This window comes from Pavona decussata, unplaced genomic scaffold (genome assembly GCF_977016875.1).
Source record: "Pavona decussata unplaced genomic scaffold, jaPavDecu1.1 SCAFFOLD_13, whole genome shotgun sequence".
In the NCBI taxonomy this organism is placed as follows: domain Eukaryota; kingdom Metazoa; phylum Cnidaria; class Anthozoa; order Scleractinia; family Agariciidae; genus Pavona; species Pavona decussata.
In genome coordinates, this window is record NW_028145436.1 from 2,397,501 (window position 1) to 2,417,500 (window position 20,000).

The following is a 20,000-nucleotide window of genomic DNA, read 5'->3' on the forward strand; positions in this document are numbered from 1 at the left end:
ACTTCGAAAGGTTTGTACTCATTCCTCTACTTTGAACAGTCAAAAAGTTGACCCTCGTTAATTAAAAAAACTGAGCTCCCTTACAAGATGCTCTAGCAACCTTACAGGTTTAAGGTTCCACAGGCCCCAGAGTTTACGTTGCCGAATCACGCTCTCGACGCTTACAGAGGCAGCGTTTGTTTGGTTTTTCGGTCCACTCACCTTCGCAAGTACAAGATCGTTAAATACACACGCGGGATGAAAATATGAGGTGCAATTTTGGGCGCGATTCCAGTGCGATATTTGTTGCGATTTGCTGCACTTTTACCCAAATCTCCGCCAAGAATCACGAAGTTTCGACAGGGAAATCGCGCCAAAATCGCACTGAAATCGCCACTAGTTTACGCCATCGACTTTCATCGCAAGCTCAAAACTTGCGCGACCAAAGTTGCTTTGAAAAATGCGAGAATAATTGCACATGTAAGGCCTGGTTCACACGTCGAACTTTACATGAGCTGAACCTAATCATTTTGTTCAGCGAATGTAAAGATCGACGTATGAATCAGTTAGGATCGACAGATTTGTATTTGGGTCGACCCGCCGTTCTATTCGATTGCGCCAGTCGAATAGAACGGCAAAAGTTCGACTTCGATTCAGACGTCGAACTTTTACATGACGGTGCCGAGCCAAATAAAATGCATACGTTACGTATAAATTATATAAATTATATCTATCCCAGAGGTCGGCGCGTTCCATCGATTTGGCATGCGCAAAGATATCATTCTGAACAAGATGGCGGGAAAAGTGGAATGTGCTTGTTCTTATTGTTTCAAAACAACTAAATAACTTGTCTGAGATGCGAAAGATTAAAAAAAAATCTATTCTTGATGTGCACACGCACTTCAAACCGACAGAAACTTTCCAATACAGGCTATAACAAAGGCGAAGCCTTAAGACTATTTTTTATTTTTAGTTTTTAAGTCCTTGGATGGTCTGATTGATTGGAATTTTAATTTTAATCATTTTAAAGACATTCATGATTATAACACTCGTTTTAGTAATAACATCCGTAAACCACAATCAAAGCGCTCATGGGGTCGGCATCGCTTTATTTGTCATGCGGTAGATGACTGGAACGCTCTCCCATGCAGACGACATTAGGAACATTTCCAATTTTTTAGTTCTTAGACGTCTTATTAGAAACGTGTAGACTCTTTTATTGATGTTATCCTTTTTACTTTTTATTTTTAGATAGCTATATTATTTTGTAGCTTTTTTTTGTATTCTTTTGTTAGATTTATGCAGGGCCTCACTAAAAACCACATTTTGTGACGTGGGCTCCCTGTTGAAATATCTTATATTTGATTTTTCTCAGAACCTGAAACCTTTAAAAAAAATTGAAGAAAACATTACTTTATTCAAACAGAGATTACGCTCCAGAGGTTACCTCGATAACCTTATAGATAAAGCTCTTTCAGAAGTCAATTTCCGCGAAAGAATGTCGGTATTAAAAAAAAAACCCGCAAAAACATTTTGCCGTCGTAAGAGCAAATTAGCTTTGAAGGTCATATTCTTCCTATCTCGACCAACAGGAGCCGTGTTCCGCCTGTCTTCATTATTTTACCAAACAAGCCCTTCCATGTCAGAATTCATCTTTCCCACCATTTTGAATCTTGTTGAGTAAAAAAAACAGCGGCTGACCACGAAAATCTATTTTCTCACTTTAGCTTTAAGTTCGACCAAGAGACTATGAGGCGACTTCAGTTAGGTACGACGTCTGAATCAACTGCCGAACTTAATTATTTGGGTCGACCTTAATAGGTATTAGGGTTCGGCTCATGTAAAGTTCGACGTATGAACCGGGCTCAACTTAAACTTGAGAAGAAACTGCGTAATAGCAAGACAAAAAATTTAGTCACGAATGTGTTAGTTCTATTTCTTTCTTCAAGGTTGATTTCCGTGTATTATTATTATTATTATTATTATTATTATTATTATTATTATTTCTACAAGTATATGTTTTATTAAGCCTTTACTGTCAAATTCAGCTTATGAATCAAAGAGCTGAGATAAGTGCGATTAAAACTGGCAGTTTCTCACATAGTGATTGATGGTCCTAATGCCAACAGCTTAAAAATATTTCCCAGAAACACAGGAACACAAACCATTGGTCTGGAATCTTTCTGAGGAGATGTTCCTTTTTAGCAATGATTAACTGACCAACTCAACAGCTGCCTCCTCCTGAAGGTGAGTTTTGCTGAGTTGGGAGAGAATAGAGCCGCGAGTACCGTTGTGTATCACTGGTTGTGAATGCAGATGAAAAATTCTCAGAAACGCTGTCCAGAATGGGTAATGATATGAAAGAGGGATTTACGTCTCAATGGCTTCAACCGCATTTCACGTGGCAGTCTCCCAGCTGGGAACGAGGTAGTCACGTTCCGTCTCTTTCTTTTTATAGCACAGGAAAACTTTGTGATGGATCAGTAATTTTGCTATACACAGCAAAGCGATTCGGAACCTAATTTATGCATCGAAGCTGGGCTTCACTTGATGTCATGTCGAACCTGAGAATTGACGAGTTGGATCGCTTGCCATACGATTTCGCATCGTAAACAACACTCCTTGCTGCCAAGTACTGCTAAAGCCGGCGACACACTAGGCGATTTTATTCGCTGATCGCGGCGAATTTGATCGCCCGCGAAAATTGCAAACCGGCGATTTTCGCCACCGATTTATGCGGACACACTCGGCGATTTTTTTTCGCCGATCGCGGCGATGTGGCACTTCAAGCTTGTTTCCAGGCTCCATCTTATCGCTGCTATCCACTATGGTGAAAAGTAATCTGATAAAATAGCGCATCCTGAATTGGCTGGCGAGTCGCAGCAATGTCATGAGCGTAGAAAATCGCGGGAACGGGCACACTTGGCGAATGCCGGCGAATTTAATCGCCGATATCTGACATGAGTCAGATGAGTCAAAGTAAAACGCAATTTTTTTATTATTCTTACACAGCCAGAAACGCACTCAAGAGCAAGAGCAGTTAAGATCAAGGCGACCGCCTCAGACACCACCGCCGATCCGCTTTAGCTGCCCCTCGGATCGAAGCCAACTAGTGCGGGACAGGGTAAGAACCAGTAAGGGGGGGGGGGGGGGGGGCAGGGAAATAGGTGGATTAGGTTCAACAGTCAAACTAACGTTTTTGCTTTTACTACATAACTTAAAGTGACAAACTACTGATGAACGCACCAAACTGATTATTGAGGATGCGATCATGGAATAGGAATTTATAATAGTGTCGCAAAATCTTTTGCGTACTCCGCACTCGCCGGTTCACAAACTGAAGAGGTATATTTCCTTTTTGAAGTTTTTTTCTAACATTCCAACAATCTCCAATATCCAATCTACAGTTCACTATCCTTTATTTGCAATCTACAATTCTGTTCTTACTCGATCTAAACTTTCATTACAATTATACTAAGATTTACTCAGTTCTAATGTCGCAACAAGTACTTTCCCTCCAATCCCAAGCACAGAAAAATTCCAAACCTACCGGCTATTATAATACTCCTACAATTGCACGCGTTTCTTTTCCTAATTTAGGTTAATAGATGCGCGAGGGACAAAGTGGGGATTTAACGCTCATTTAACAACGAGTTGGCCCCGAGGGGCGGTGAAATTAACAAAATGTCGGTTTGACCGGGGACACTGGACCGGAAGCGGGGACAACAGCGGGGATTTAACACGAAGGAACATTAAGCCGAGCCCTTGTTCTTCTAGTTTTTACGCGATTTTAAATAAAACAGTCACAAACGTCAGTTTTATTAGATCACGGACAATTTAATCGAGCTTTTTCACACGAGACGTTTGAGTTACGGCGGGTACATGCACTAGGATCGGATTGGAATGTTATGATACCTTGCTGAACGTTTCGTTCGTCCGTTACAATTTCGAGTTTTACCAACAAACTCAAAACTCAAACCCCGGGACTCAAACTCATTTGTATTTTAATTGCATGGTTCTGAAGAACGTTGCTGATGCCCTCCAATGTGGGGCTTTTCACAGTCTACTTGCCCCTGGGGGCGGGAAAATAAGCGGTGTTTTAACGCCGAGCGTTGTTAAATTCCCCGCTTTGTCCGGGGGTCGGCGTTTCAATTGACTGATATATTACAATGCATTACATTGTCACTAACCTAGTCACCAACTTTAAGCTTATTCGTGTTACATCTGATATACTTCGTGTTATTATCAGTTTTAGTTAATTTTCTAGTTAACATTTTATCACGCAATATTTTATAGTTCTTCTTTCCGGACAAATAGTACATACAATGACTACTAGAAATCCCTCATAACAGGTTTTTGGAGCTTCTGGAAGGCAAAATGACTGTTGAATTATCGTGAATCAGCGAAAGTTGCTTTTCCCAAATTTACCTAAAAACAAAAATCTAACAGCTATTCCAGTTATTCTCATTCCCATACTGTTATAAAATTTCGTATACGGGTTGAAGCAGAATCAGAATTAAGGGAGTTATGCTTATTACTGACAAAGACTATGATTTACTTTAGGACATTTTCCCCGACAAAGCAACTGAGAGAAAAATTCTATCACTTCACATCAAATGTCCCAGTGAATGCTGTGAATGGACTGGCGAGCTGAGAGACAAAGAGGTATACTACCTAGCAACTCATCAGACTTAATTGCCCTTTCTCGTCGTTTGAATTCTTTTTGTACAAAGGGCTATTTTCAAAATGCAAAAATGAAGCATTTCGCAATGTGCACACGAGGGTGGTATTGATTAGAAACTTTATGTTCTTATTTTACAAACGTCCCATCCCCTGCACGTTCGGTTCTTCTATTCCACACAAGAATCGCCTCACCCCACCTCCCGGCGCGACAAGTTTCCATCCCAGGTCACTTAAAAAAATTCCAATTTCGCTGTGGAAATTTGGTACAGCGTCGGTAATTTAAACCAGTGGACCAGTAAAGACCTTTTTCACACATAAACAATATATGACATTACAAATCCAAATTACATGTACATGATCAAGAGAAAGACAACAACAACAACAACAACAACCACAAAACAAAAGAAAAAAAACACAAATGATATCAGAAAAAACAATGCTCATGTAAGCGTGGGCAAATAGCTAGTACATCATAGTAAACATGAGATAATGACACCACCTACTGATTTATATTAGCAAAGAACTTTTACGTTGAATCTAAGCTAATCTACAACACCACCCCCTCTCACAAGCAATCTGTATTCCTCTATATCTTAAACTCAAAAAACAAATGCCTTTAGAAATGTAACGTTATGCTATAAATACATTAAAAAACCTTTTTATGATTTTTTGAATAAAAGATATCAATATAGCTATAAATTAAGGAGTGAAATCACATGGCTTTCTCAAAGTAAATTCAAACTCAAATAATCTCAGCAGTCTCTCAACTTGCTTCTTAACATTCAAATGCCCTCAATTTTTTATTTAAGATAGTTAACTGTCTCATCTATTTCTCTTTCCTCTCTTATAGAACCATTTGTCATCTTGTCCTCTAAAAGTTGTTTCTTGTACAAACCAAAATTGTCTCACTCACTGTAGCATGTCATATCCAGCGTGTAAAACTCAGGTGAGAATCTGGTTGCCATGCAACCTCGTTCCCAGAACTTTTTCCTTGTAAAATAGGAAAAGCCATGGAAATGAGGTTGGATGCCTTGGCAACGCCTTATTTTAACCTTTGTATCTGTTACATTTCTTTGATTAGCCGTTCGCTTTCATCCATCATTTTCTGGCAGGGAAAATGTAATTAGAGAAAAAAGGAACGACTAGGTCATCTGTATTGATCGCAGCGCAATGACAAGATTCTCTGCCTTACCAAACTCTCATAGCCCGTTGTGTTATAGTCTCAACTTTAGTCGTCAGGAGCTTGCGATATTCAAAATGGTGGAACGCCATAGAGCGAGGTTGCTATGGTCTCTGTATCAACACATGCTTTTCTGTTAAAGCTTTGGTACCTTTTTAATTTCTTTCTTCGGCAATGTTACGGCTCAAGGTGTGAATTTCAAAGTGAAAGGGTAAATTACTGCGAGTAGTTTTAAAATAACCTGTGCTCAGATTGCCCCCCCAGGTACATCATATTGAAAGGAAAGAGCTATAATCCGTTTTATTATATCTCTCAGTTAGTATGCGTGGTGTGAGTGGTCATTTTGCGGGCCATATTTTACTGTACGGCCCGCTAAAATTAAACGAGTTTCCTTTCCCGACCCTTTCCCGTGCGCCCGATTAACCCGAGAGATATTAAAATCTTGCTAACCTCGTTTTCTCGGTCCGTAACTTACAGTACGGACCGAGAAAACGAGGCTAGTAAGAAGTAATTATATTTCAGTCACAAGTCCGATACCTTCATATCATTGCACCCGATCCTATCCATTTGCCCTGTGAAAACTGCCAGTAAAGCTATCGCTTTTACTTTGTTTTAAAGGATCATGAACGTCAGTACCAAAGAAAACCAATCAATTGTCCAAATAATTGTGGTGCAGTGCTCCCTCGAGCGGAAGTAAGTTTATGCTACAAATAGGAGGCTAAATATCTAAAACTTCAAATGATTTTGTAAAATTTATAATCATTGATGAAAATTGAAGCCTTGAATAATTATAAATAAGTAAGTGCGAAAGTAAGTGCGAAAGTAAGTATAATTATCAGATGATCTTAATGGCTGAGTCAGATCGGGCCCGACGGGAAAATATGTACTTAGAAATAAGTAAGTAAGCAAGCAAACAAGCAAGCTAGTAAGCAAGTGAGTGAGTGAGTGAGTGTGTGAGTGAGTAAATAAGTAGGTCGGTTGAAGGAAGATAGTGAGGAGAATAGGGTGGGATCAGGAAATTTTATTTTTACAATAACTGTCCAAATTCCCCGCGCTGATTGGCTCGTAGCTACTGTCTGTAAGAGTACAGACAATAAAAATGACGTCAGATGTAACGTGCGCGCTTTCTCAACGAAAAAAATAGCCAATTCCGTTCGTACTTTTTCCATGTTATTGTAAAAAACAAATCGATGGCAGTTTTCTATGGTCTATACTCTTATAGACCATAAAATGACGCCATAAAATGTCCAAAACTTGGCAGTGAAACCACTCGCCTGCAGCTCGTGGTTCCACTTGAGTTTTGAACATTTTTTGACGTCATTTTATGGTCTATAAGAGTATAGACTATAGAAAACTGCCGTCGATTTGTTAATTTTACAATAACTGTCCAAATTCTCGCGCGCTGATTGGCTCGTAGCTATTGTCTATAAGAGTACAGACAATAAAAATGACGTGAGATGTAACGCGCGCGCTTTCTCAACGAAAAAAATAGTCAATTCCGCTCGTACTTTTTCCATGTTATTGTAAAATAAAATGTCCAAAACTTGGCAGTGAAACCACTCGCCTGCGGCTCGTGGTTCCACTTGAGTTTTGAACATTTTTTGGTCTATAAGAGTATAGACCATAGAAAACTGCCGTCGACTTGTTAATTATACATGGTAATCTTATCAATTCTATATTTGTATTATACATTTAAAGTCTATTCTATCTTAGAGCCATGTGGCGTAACATTACAAAGCAAAACCTGTTTACAAAAATATTCAGTATATAAATATTATTGATGCGAAATTGAAAAAGCATGGATGGTAGTTCTGTCACGTGATGTGGCAGAGCATTTCAAATCGATGCCCCGTGGGTTAGTTAGGTACTGTAGGTAGGTAGGTAGGTAGATAGGTAGGTACTGTGGGTAGGTAGCTGAGCTAGATTGGTCAGTCAGAGGTTAGTAGATCAGTCCTCGTTTTGTGCTGTGCACGCAATCGTCTGCACTACTACAGCTGGCGAGTTTTGTAGGAAGTCACCATCATCATCTTTACCATAACGGAAAGTTTAATTTCTAGTTTGTGTATCAATGTCTTTAACAGATTCCAGCTCATAAAGAGAATGATTGCCCGCTGGCCATTATCTCCTGCCCGTATGCTCAGATGGGATGCCCGGCGAAGGTAGTATACATGTTCTCGTTTCCAGGGCAACCTGTCTCTCTTAGCCGGTGGTGTCTGGGAACTAAGACTAAAAGGTTTTCATACCCAGGTGTCACAGAATAAGAGGAACAGTTGAATAGGTAGCAGCACACAAGTCGTCCGCAGAGTTTTCGTGCTAAAATATTAGCCTAGTTTGGAGCTGAAGTTTCATCGCTGTTACTTGATGAATTTCAGCCCGTTCGCAGTTGAATTTGCGTGGGGAAAAACAAAATTAATGATTTGGCATGCCCAAGTTCACTTTTCGCTTCCATTCAAGTCGCTTAAAGTCCAGGCCCCAGTTGTTCAAGGCCGGATAAGTTTATCTGCAGGATAAGGCACTCTTCAGCGTCTAAAATATATTTCACATTAAACGTTGTCCAAGGTTTTCGTACACTCCCAAACTTAACTGTGGTTAGAGTGTGTATATTCGCTTGTTCAGGAGAAAATACTGAAATCTTTGCACAGATTAAAACTGTCGGATAGTGACTTATCCACTGGATAAAGTTATCCGGCCTTTGAACAACTGGGGCCAGGGCCCGGTTGTTCGTAAGCCGATTACCGCTGAGGTTTTCATCTCGCTCATTAAAACTGTTTTTTAAAGCTAATTTTAAGCTAATGTTAAAGACAAGTCTAAGTCAAAAACTGAGAGAAAAAAAATATTTGGAAGAATCTTTACTGATTAGTTATCAATCAAAGTTCACATTAATCCAGGGTTATAGGTTAATCGAGTTTTGAACAACTGGGCCCAGGTGACTAAGCACACAGCTGTAAAATCAGCTGTTTTATTTGTTACTCAGACACAGCACTACAGAAAATATATTATACATACGGATGCCACCCTCATGTTATATCTCATATACAATCAAGTTTTGTCAGTGTCATCGCACGTTGAGGATGACGTAGTCTTCCTTAATTTTTTCTTTACCTTTTGCAATGCAGTCAAAGTCTACAGTAGAAAAGCCAATTTTGATTCCCCTATGAGCCTATCTGCTTCTCTCTGTCCAACGTGTTGAATTGTAGCCCCGTCCTTAACGTTGAGAGCCATACATCCAATTTAATGAAATAAAAGCCATGGCTCAGTTCAAAACAGTTACGCGCTTAGGGCAAAAACAACAACAACAATAACAACAAAAACGGCTCTATTTATAGATTGATTGCACTTTTGTTGTTGTTGATCCAATCATAGGATATAGCGTTTAGGCCATCCTTTTCTGTGGACTCAAAGTGAACTTTTCCATGATTTCTTGTTTAGCAAACTTTGTGTCGCTGCTCCTCGTACCTTGGAGAGGGCCACCACCAATATTTTATACATTTCCTTGAGCCTTTTGTACGTACCACCAGGTTCTACCTGGCTGCGGCTTGGTTGCAACATGGTATAAACCTCCTTTCAAGTAGTATAAATTTAATGGACACCTTTGAAAGCCTCCTTGAAAAACTGGAGTCACAGGGGATTGAGTTTTATATCCTTGGTGACCTGAATTGTAATGTACATGCTACCCCCTGTGACCACCTCACATCACGATTACTTGAAATATGTAATGTGTTTCCATGTCAACAATTAATAGATCAGCCGACCGGAATTACAAAGGATTGATCTCCTATTATAGATCTTTTCTTGACTCATGATGCCACAAATTTCTCCCATTATGGAATCTCAGAGATTGGTATTAGTGACCATAATATAATTTATGTCATACGAAAAATACCACCCAATAAAGCTTGGTCTAGAGTTATCGATTCAAGACAGCCTGGAGACTACGACCGAAATAAGTTTAGAGAGGATCTTATGTCGATCCCCTGAAAAGAATTGACATTTATAGTGATCCCAATTTAGCCTGGAAGATATGGAAAGAAACTTTTCTTTCCATTTGTAATCTTCATGCTCCTTTCAGGCGCAAAAGGGTACGTGGTAATGTTTGAAAGAGAGAAGCTAAAAATAGATAGCTAATAGGCTAAATACAGGAGAAAGCTGGGTGAATTACAAAAGTGTTAGAAATAGAGTCAACTTTGGTGTTAAATCTGCCAAAGAAGAATATTTCGGCATGTACTTTCGTGAAAAGTACATGGAAAGGGATTAACACTTTATTGGGTAATAACCTAAGTACAACATCTATAAATAATAAAACATATAACAACACAAATTATACCATCCCAAACGAAATAGCGAATGCTCTAAATTTCCATTTCACCGAAATTGGACCGAAACTAGCTTCTCAGCTGCCACTCTCTTGAAAACAACCATCTGATTATATCTCCCCAACACAGTACTCCTTCAGTATTACAGAAACGTCCATTCCGGAGGTTCTTAGTTTGATAAGAGCTCTGCCGACAAACAAAGCTTCTGGTCTAGATGGTATTCAGTTCTGCAAGGCTGTTAAAGGAGGCTGATTCCATAATAGCTCCATCCCTTCCTAATTTATTGAATCTTTCTATTAAAAGTGCAATTTTTCCCAGAGAATGGAAAATAGCGAAAGTAACACCGATATACAAAGATGGCAAGAAATGCATTCCTGATAACTATAGACCTATTTCGGTATTGCCAGCTGTCACCGAACTGATAGAAAGCCCTGTTTTGGAGGACCTGCAGTCGGTCACACATCCCCCTCCCACAGCTCCCCCATACTGTACTACAATAATCGAAATATGGCAGTACAAGGGAGCTGTACATTGTGATTAATGTTTCACGAGGTATGAAATGTCTTACACGTCTCAGAGCTCCAATCCCTCCAGAGGTTTTCTTAGCAATTGTAACTACATGATCTCTCCATGTTAAAGATTGAGCTATTTCGACACCAAGATATTTATATGAGTTATCCCTTGTAAGGTAGTGGTTATTTACTTGTATATTGAATTGATGCTCGAGGTGTTTTATCCTATATCGACTAGCTACAATCATGTATTTGGTCTTTATTACATTTAGGCTAAGTTTATTAGTTATTAGTCAAGAATGAATTTCACGAAAATCATGGTTCATCAGTTTTTCCAGGGTATATTCATCAAAATGTGCAACAGTTAAGCTGGTATCATCTGCATACATCTGCACTTTAGAATAGAGGTCACAGGACAGAAGATCGTTAATGTAAATAATAAAAAGTAGCGGACCAAGAATAGATCCCTGTGGTATTCTGCATTTAATTGTGCTGCTATCTGACAGTACACCATCAACAAACGTTTTCTGAGTTATTTCAGTGAGGTATGAAGCAAACCAGTTTAGGCTGGCTTGGCACACACCATAAAGTTTCAATTCCTGCAGAAGGATTTCGTGATCCATGGTGTCAAAAGCCTTTTTAAGATCTAGGAAAATGACACCATTGAATAGCCCCTTATCCATATACAGACGGTCGGTTGAGATACTGGTCGATGAACTTGGATGGGATAATCTTGAGATACGAAGGATAAGACAATTAACTACTGTATAAACTGATTAATGGAACTATGCACAATCATTTAACACAAAATTTTACATGCACAAACTCTATGTATTCTTACAACTTAAGAAACTCTACATACAATTTATTTGTACCAAGACCATGTACTGAAGCTGGAAAAAACAGCTTCCATTATAGAGGGACGGTTCTCTGCAATAGTCTGCCTGGTAAGGTCGAAGGTCAGACAAATATAAAATCATTTTTATTACATTTGTAATTTATTCGTGTATATTTAAGACCTTACAGTCTCCTATTTATACATTATAGTTCAAGTTATTTCCTGTTTTATGTTTTATTATGTTTTTCATATTTTGTTATATTTGTAATTTATTCATATATACTTGAGACTTGCAGTGCAACAAACTCAACTGGGGCCACCCAACATTGATCAGCCAATCACAGGTCACGTTTACAACAAAGGAGTCTGGCTTTGGTAGTTTGTAAACCAATCAAAAACGAGAACATTTAAACAGAACATTTCAATGTGTCGGTTTTTTCAGTGGCCCCGTTTGAGTTCGTCGCACTCAGTAATACTCCTATTTTCCATTGTATGACTTATTGTATCTTTTACACGGCTATCTGGAAGAGCATTTTCATGAAAGGGGTTCGGTGTTTAAATAAATACATATATAAATAAATAAATAAATAAATAAATAAATAAATAAATAAAGATGATGATGACGATGCGGTTCTCTTTGGTTGTCTTCCTTGCGCTTGTTAATTACTTATGTCCTGTGTGTTAAATTTAATTATAAGTTGGTTCCTGCCTTAACCGACTCAGTCGATTTACTTGAGCTGAACACTTGAGCTGAACTCTCTTCAAGATATATCTTGTTCGTGGCTATCCAAGGGACAGCTGACTGGATTATGATCCGGCTGGAAGGCCATTGTGAATGCAGTCACGTACGTTGTGTCAGATGTTTAACAAATCGTAATCAGACACCTTTCAGGCTATGTTATCATCACGAGTCAGCTGTATGGGAGTGTAACTTATTGCACGGACATACCTTAAGGTTTTATGTAGTATAAAAGAAAATTGTCAATAGATTGCTTTGCGAAAGTGAGGTAATTTTAGTTCACACACAGGTTTTAAAACCCTTAAAATGGAATGTTTTGCTCTCTCTTATTGTTCAAAGGGTTATGATACTGTGTAAGCGAAAAGAGATTGAATAGTTATGAGTCGATAAGAGCATAGTAAAACACGAAAGGAGGCAGTAAGGTCACTAATCAACTTTCGTAGTTTTGGAAGAAATCATATGAATATGCTGTTACATGTGGAAGTTTTGACGAGGGCATAAGAGTTTTTCTTATGGTAACCTGTGAGGCAATGCACAACCTAGGAGAGTTAATCGCATTTTAACACATGTCTCCTCTTCCTGTTAGGAACAGTTTTCTTCATTGCTAAGGTTTTTAGAATATTAAAATGTTTTCAATTGATTTGTTCCTGTAGGTTCAGCGAAGAGAGGTTGAATCCCATCTTCAGTGTGCCACGAGACTTCATCTTGACTTGGCTTGTGTAAAACTTAGTTACACCCAAGTGGAGTTGAAAAATTCACAAGAAGTCGTACGTATACTTGACGAGAAGGTCCATACACTTGAAAATATGTTCAGGGGATTTAATGGAAAGTTACATACTTTTCAAACTCAGCTAAACAAGGAACAGGTAAACCAATCCAAGTGCTGCATATGAAATACCTCCTCGTATTTTCGTTGAGAAATCCACTCCAGCAAACTTTGCTCAGCTTGCTCACTTATTAATTATATCTTTACTTACTTCTTAATTACAGCGAGTTTCAATTAAGTTTCGTAGACCCAAAACCATCTAGGCAATTACAACAGACGTACACAACGCAATGAACCAATCAGATTTCCAACGAAGTACCGGTAACTGGCGCGAAGTGCAGGAAAACGCCTGCGATCAAGACACGATTGGCTTTGGTTGGCTTCCCATTGGTTGACAAAATGGCGCGCATCAATCACAGAGTGCAGTAAAGCAAAACCAAAGCAAACGCGAAATTCATGTTAATAGTCAAATGAAAACCGGTATCATTAAATATCTAATTAAGTAATTACTAACATTAGCAGCCACATCATACAACACCACATCGTTACTCATTATTATTATTATTTTCTTTTAGGTTAAACGAAGAGAAGAGTTTGGGGAACTTGAGGCGAGATTAAATGCTACTAAAAATACGTGGAAGATTAGCAACTTCAGTAAAGTCTTGAGAAAAGCCAAAGCTGGAGAAAAAACCGATATATACAGTGCTCCATTTTACGATTATGGATACAAATTTCAATTAAAAGCGACGCCAAATGGCCAAGGCACAGCAAAAAATACTCATTTCTCGATATTTTTTAGCATAATGAAAAGCGACTACGATGCTATGTTACCGTGGCCTTTCCATAAGAAAGTAACTATTACGCTGATTGATCAACAACAAGAAGAAAAAGACAAAATGAACATTGTTGAGTCATTAATAACTGGCCCAGAATTTAAGAACTTCGCCAGGCCTGAGGCAGATAGTAACATTGCTCGGGGCTTCCCTGCATTTGTGTCACACACTGATCTGAGGACCAGACGCTACGTGGTGGATGACACTATTTTCATCCAAGTTCAAATCGATCCACCACAATAGGTTAAATTGCAATTCAAAAACACCAGAACAAAACAGAATTCCTGGATTGTTTAGTGTTAGTTGATGTAATAATTGATTATGGGATGCTAGTGTGGTAAATCCGTGTTTTATAATACGATCCCTAACTGCGCTTTTTTTTTTTCTGATTCCAAAACCTCGAATATTGATTGGGCTTGAGTGACTTCAATCTGCCTAGATAGGAAAGATTTACCTGTATTTTGTATTTTAATTTGTAATGTGTGTAGGATAGTGATAAAAAAAAATGAAATGAAATGAAAAATTACATCATTTGAAGAACATCCTTACAGCACCTAAGTCCTAGCTCTTTGAGAATAGATACAAAATTTTTTTTGTCCAATAGGATGTTTCTAATAGAATGATATTCCTATTTCTATTCGTAAAAAAAAAGAACTACCACAAAATTATCTAAAAGAGCACCCAAGCAGTATTAATTTGGTTACTGTATTAATCACTGCTTCACTGACATTTGTAACATTACATTACTTTAGTGTTTCATCGTTTTCAGTCTTGTATTATGTTTTCATTTTTGTCTTAGGAAAAAAATGTAATCTTATTGAAAAGGGCATATAATTAGTACAACTATATTGTGCCTGTTCCATTTCTTTCGTTATTGTAAGCTATAAACTATTGTATTTTAACACGAAGTAGAAGAAAAAGTAAAAATGCCGGAAAAAAAAAAAAAACGGCATATATTTTGGGATAAATGTTGGTCCAAGGTGTGGCTGTTTAAACACGTAAAATGTTATCCCTGCAGATTAAAGTATTTTAGCCCTAGGTTACGAACCAGGGAACAAAAACTATCGGCAAAAATACAACAGTCCTTGTTAATCACAAATTTGTTTAAAATACAGGAATGGTTATTCTCGACCACAGAAACTGAAATCGTCACCTATGTGGGTATTTTTCATTATTTTCCTGTCTGCTATCAGTGAACCTATAAATTATTGACGTAAATATATGAAAATCTAGATTTAATCTGGAAATAATTATGTGTTTTATTAGAAGTCCATGTTGTTGGACTTTCCCAGAGTTCGTCTCTTTTTCTTCAATGTTAAGAATCTGAGCCGAACGTTTCATGACGCCTTTGCTTGGCCTTCCATTGCATTTGACATAAAGGGTGTTCAGACTCGCCAACGGAAAGTCCTCAAATTGCCTCCTCGGTTTATTCACTTTTACCTCAACGACGCTGGACGCCTTAGTCTTGCTTTTTCTACTGGGCACACACTGTTTTCTGTTGTTTGCTTCCTACTTGCTTGAGTTTGTTTAGAGGAAACAACGAAATTTGCCCCAGCTAATCATGAATTTATTTTCCTCTTTTAGCAAATTTTTGAAACTGAATGATATACCTATTACATTACGTTTGGGCAGAAATGCTACAATTCTCAGGGAAAATTGAGTATAGGCCGCCACGTGGTCAGGACTGAGCGTGTTATAGCAAGCCCGGTAGGTAGACGCTCACAAAATGCACCCCCCCCCCCCCCCCCGATGCCAACGTACGCGTATTCACGATATGTTCACACTTGCTCGTTTGTATTCTGCCAATCTAGAGTTTTCACAATATTTACCTGCAAGAACTAATTCTAGTTCAACAGAGCCATTTTTGTTGCTGCTAAAATAAAGGGTTATAGAGCGTTTGTGAGTAAACGTTTCCCCGTTTCTCATTTCTCTTGTTTACAGTCTTTCTCGTGAATGTAGGAATTCGTTTCAATTGTTCTAATCGGCAACTTGTCGATTAGAACAATTGAAACGTTTGTTGAATTATCCCTGTACTTCCAGCTGCCAAATAATTCATGCCAAATAACAACAGTGTTGGACTTCCGTTATAAATCGATAAAATCATGAAATTCGATAATATCGATTTGACACACCAAATCGATTATTAATCAGTAAAATTCACTGGATTGATATAGATTTTTATCGATTGAGTAGGTCGGAAATATTAGAAGCCCATGTTGTTGGACTTTCCCAGTGTCTCCTTATGGAGGCATGATAGCTTTTCTAGTCGGTCTAGTATTGTATCTCGTGTTTCATTAATTTAATCTGACGTAGGAGACATAACATCTGCGTTGATGCGGTGTTCTAAGATTGGAATAAACTGTCGAAAATAAAGAAAGATAATGGAGAATATCAAACGCTTTCAGTTATTATTATTCTGTTCTTTTTTCATTTTACATTTAGTAGAACAAGCTATATGTTGTTGATAGCAACGAGTGCAAGAATGTCAAGAACTAAGTTTGCAAACTGACGACTTTTTTTTCTTTTTTACCCTTTTTGCATCCAAAATTTCAGCCTGTCTAACCTAGCCCTTGAACTGATCTTCTTCCTAACTTGTCCTATATTAAGATTTCCGAGTTCAGTCAACATCAGAAACACACATAGAAATATGGCCTGTGAATAACAAGCTGTATTGGAGGGAAAATAGTTACATCAGAGGGGAGAACAAGATCTGGGACACTAGCAAGCTCACCATTTAATGTTTTAAAGTTACTTCGCTGTCTCATTTATTTATGGGATTGGCTAGTTAGCGAGTTACAAGTAGAGGTGAATGTGAGTTAAGATTGATAACGAGAAACCCAAACGCCAGTTAATGCCGGATATTATAACATATAAGCAAACAAGAAAAAAAAGACAGCAACAACGGAATTAGGGGGTTCCTTAAAACATTTCCTTAACGCAATCCGATTACTTCATGATAGGGGGTTCCCACCGGAAGAAAAGCACAAGGCGTGTTGTATCGCTGACTTTGCAAAATCATCGCGATCTTAGTCAATTCATTTGCTTGCAAAATAATCCCTTGTTCGACAGGTAACCGCTTTAAGTTATATTATGTCTCTGTGTTAATTCTTTTCAGTTCTTTTTGTCTTACTAGTTTTTCCACAACTCGCGAGATAGATACTCGAGAACCCCTTTTGTCATCCCCCGGCCTTACTACATTAAATCCTCGAATGTAAAACTGTAAATTTGAATGCAAAGAACTACATGATACAGATATAAGATGTCCTGAACACTTTTCCTCACCGGATCGCTTGTCGTGGAGATGCAGTATGCTTTATATACCAAATATGTCAAATATCCTAGGACAAACTGCAATAAGAAAAAGAATTTTAAAACATAAAAATATCGTTCAAACACCGTTTGCTGAATTACCTGACGCTGTTTGGGAAACAAACTGGCGCTCCTCCGTCGAGGAATTGATCTGAAAGTGATCTGACCACCTAAAGTTTTTCTTTCGTTTTTCCTTTTTTTTTTTTCGAAAAAGTAAACAATCAGACTGTCACGGTTATGCGTGACATTTAAATGATATTCTTGACAGTTTATTGACAAAGGAAAAATCCCAGGTCATTCACGACTGACCCGAAAGCGAAAGTGTTTTTATTAACCCACCCAACTCACTTGCGGCGCTCGAGTCAGGTGACAAACATGGCGGTAGCCGCTGAAGGATATCCATCGTTTGGTGGATACGACGAAGAGTTTGTGAGTGCAGTGGATGAAGATTTGCAATGTCCAATCTGTCATTTACCATTGAAAGATGCAGTCCAAACTGAAGAATGTGGCCATCGATTTTGCAGAAAGTGTCTTGAAGGGCACTTTTTAAGGTTAGCGGTTCTTCAGAGAAGTTTTATCTTCGAGGGCTTAAACTTTATCTTTAATATTAAGTGTTATTTCGCGGGGACCGAGACTGAGGGATGCCTACTACTGTTTCGCGGAGGTATATGTATGACTGGCTCTGATAGTCGAAAGAAAACTTATAAGGCTGAGATACTCAACAAAACTTTCTTGTCGATCCCATTAAAGACCGACGACAGGCTCAACCAACCAAGCTGTATTGAAGAAACGGAAGACAGAAGAACGGTTCCTGTGTAACAGCAACTGCCTTAAAACCCGAATTAACGAGTTTTTTCGTTCCAGTCTAAAAAACGTAGTGAACATTTGATCATCAACAGTCGCAATGAACATTACAATTCAACGGAATCAACGCCGACGAAGCGCTCATTCGCATTATTTTTCATAGATTAGTGAAATCAGTAGTGCAGAAACTTGGTATTTCTTAGAATTACTAAACGTCCGTCTGCTTGTGCAACTGTTCTATTCTGGTATCCAGTCGTATTCATCACTATAATGGTTATTATTTAAAACTGTGATCATAGAGCTAGAAATAAAGGAAGTGGAAAATGCCTAACAATTGTCTCAGTTCAGGCTGACATCTAAACGAGTATATTTTGTTCCTGTCTCATGAATACGTTGATGAATAGGACAGTTTGAAATCATATTCTTCATAAAGGAACTCAGTTTCCCTTGATCCAATTTAATAAGACTTTTGACCGGCTTGTAATTTACATGTTGGATCCCGGCTTTTGAGACTTTTACGTGCGAACACAACTGAGAGAGAAGTCAATAAGTTCAAATTGCTTGCTAAGATCATATACGCGACTTAATTACATTGAAGCCGAATTACATGCTATGGTTTGAGATCTAACGATAACTATATGCTCAAACCTCAGGCAGTTAAAACGCTACCCACCCTCGGAGACCGAGCCTTCGCCTCTGCGGCTCCTCGATTGTAGAATGGACTCCTCTGGAAATCAGGAAGAAACACAGTATTGACATTTTCAAACGGAAACTTAAGAACCTCCTTTTTAAGAGAGCATATTTCGAGTAGTTTTTTAGAATAACTTTTATACGATTTTTAATTTTTTTAACAGAATTAGTTAGCATAATATTTATGATCTAATTTTTATGTTTTATAGTTTACTTTTTAATACTATATATATATATATATATTGTTTACTTGATACTATTTGTAAAGCACATTTGAAAACTTTAGTTGAATTTGCGCTGTAGAAATTATTATTACCATCATCATTTTCTGTATGCGTTTGGAATTACAAGGGCACAGTTCTTTAGCTACAAGTTTTAAAGTTTAATTTATTTAATTTATTTAATTTATTTTAACAGTAAACTATTTCTGAAATATACAAACCTGTCTATAAAATCAAGGCAGGACCAAGGTTGCAAGTGAATATGTTTAGTCGGTATTTTATTATTCAAGGTTGCAGTCTGGTAGCCGGAATTTTGAATTTTAATTTTGTTTAAGAGCCAATGTCAGTAAAAACCAGACATTGGCCGGCAACAGTCAAAAAATCGATTTCGCCCATACTTTCAAGTTTGTTACCCTATCATGTTAGAAGAACCCCTGTGCAGTTTGTTTTGAAAAATATTTTTTCGTTGGGGAGAAATTGACATTTTTGCAAGAGAGGGTAAATATGCTAATTTGATAGCTTAAAATTATGCAAGTTTGTCGATCTCTAGAAAATCGAAAAAGCTGTATTTAATCTTTCTGATTTTATTATCTTCAAGTATGATATCTCTTTGTATCTCAGGGAGATGTTCAGGCTTTTACAATAAACTCTAAATTTCTGGTGGATTTTTCAAAAAGACGTGGTTTTCATGAGTCAAAAAGTACCGTATAAACAATCGAAAGTTTCACCCGGACCGATACAACAGATTGACTTGAATTTTACTGTGGTTTATGCTAAAACATAGGGCTTGAAGTTTATCAAAAGAAATCCCTTGGTAAATGAGTTTTTATGGCGCTGTTGACACTCACAGTTGGCTAAAAACTGCAATTTTTCTTGCACAATTAGCATCGATTTAATACGAGCATAATTTTTTGCTTAGAACTCTCAAGGCGAAATCTTTCCCATTTGGAGTTTCTTACTTCAGTTTTAAAACAACTGGTCAGAAGATTGTAACAATTTTTTCAATTTAGGTTAGTTTTATTTTTATTGTATTGTATTTTATTTGTGCCATAATAATTGCGAGACAAAATGTTCTAAATGTTCATCACTTCCGGTTTCCCGCTTTCATAAAATTCCTCTTCGAGTATCTATTA

At 37.9% G+C, this 20,000-nt stretch overlaps 1 protein-coding gene across 7 annotated transcripts in view; it reads left to right on the forward strand.

Annotated features, from left to right (window-relative positions):
* LOC146487865 (TNF receptor-associated factor 4-like) overlaps positions 1-20,000 on the forward strand; it is a 133,477-nt gene that overhangs the window by 37,373 nt on the left and 76,104 nt on the right. Inside the window, exons 1-7 of one of the 7 annotated variants that reach the window (XM_085128103.1) lie at positions 1-10; positions 2,992-3,103; positions 4,543-4,644; positions 5,513-5,608; positions 6,461-6,535; positions 7,924-8,001; positions 12,898-13,032. The exon at positions 1-10 is cut by the window's left edge and continues 263 nt beyond it. The exons of 3 other annotated variants lie outside the window; for them this stretch is intronic. In XM_085128103.1, the coding sequence (XP_084984229.1) occupies positions 1-10; positions 2,992-3,103; positions 4,543-4,644; positions 5,513-5,608; positions 6,461-6,535; positions 7,924-8,001; positions 12,898-13,032 (608 nt within the window). Of the gene's footprint in view, positions 11-2,991; positions 3,104-4,542; positions 4,645-5,512; positions 5,609-6,460; positions 6,536-7,923; positions 8,002-12,897; positions 13,033-17,347; positions 17,704-20,000 lie in introns of those variants that run through there. 3 more of the 7 variants (XM_085128111.1, XM_085128119.1, XM_085128074.1) reach the window with 3 other exon arrangements.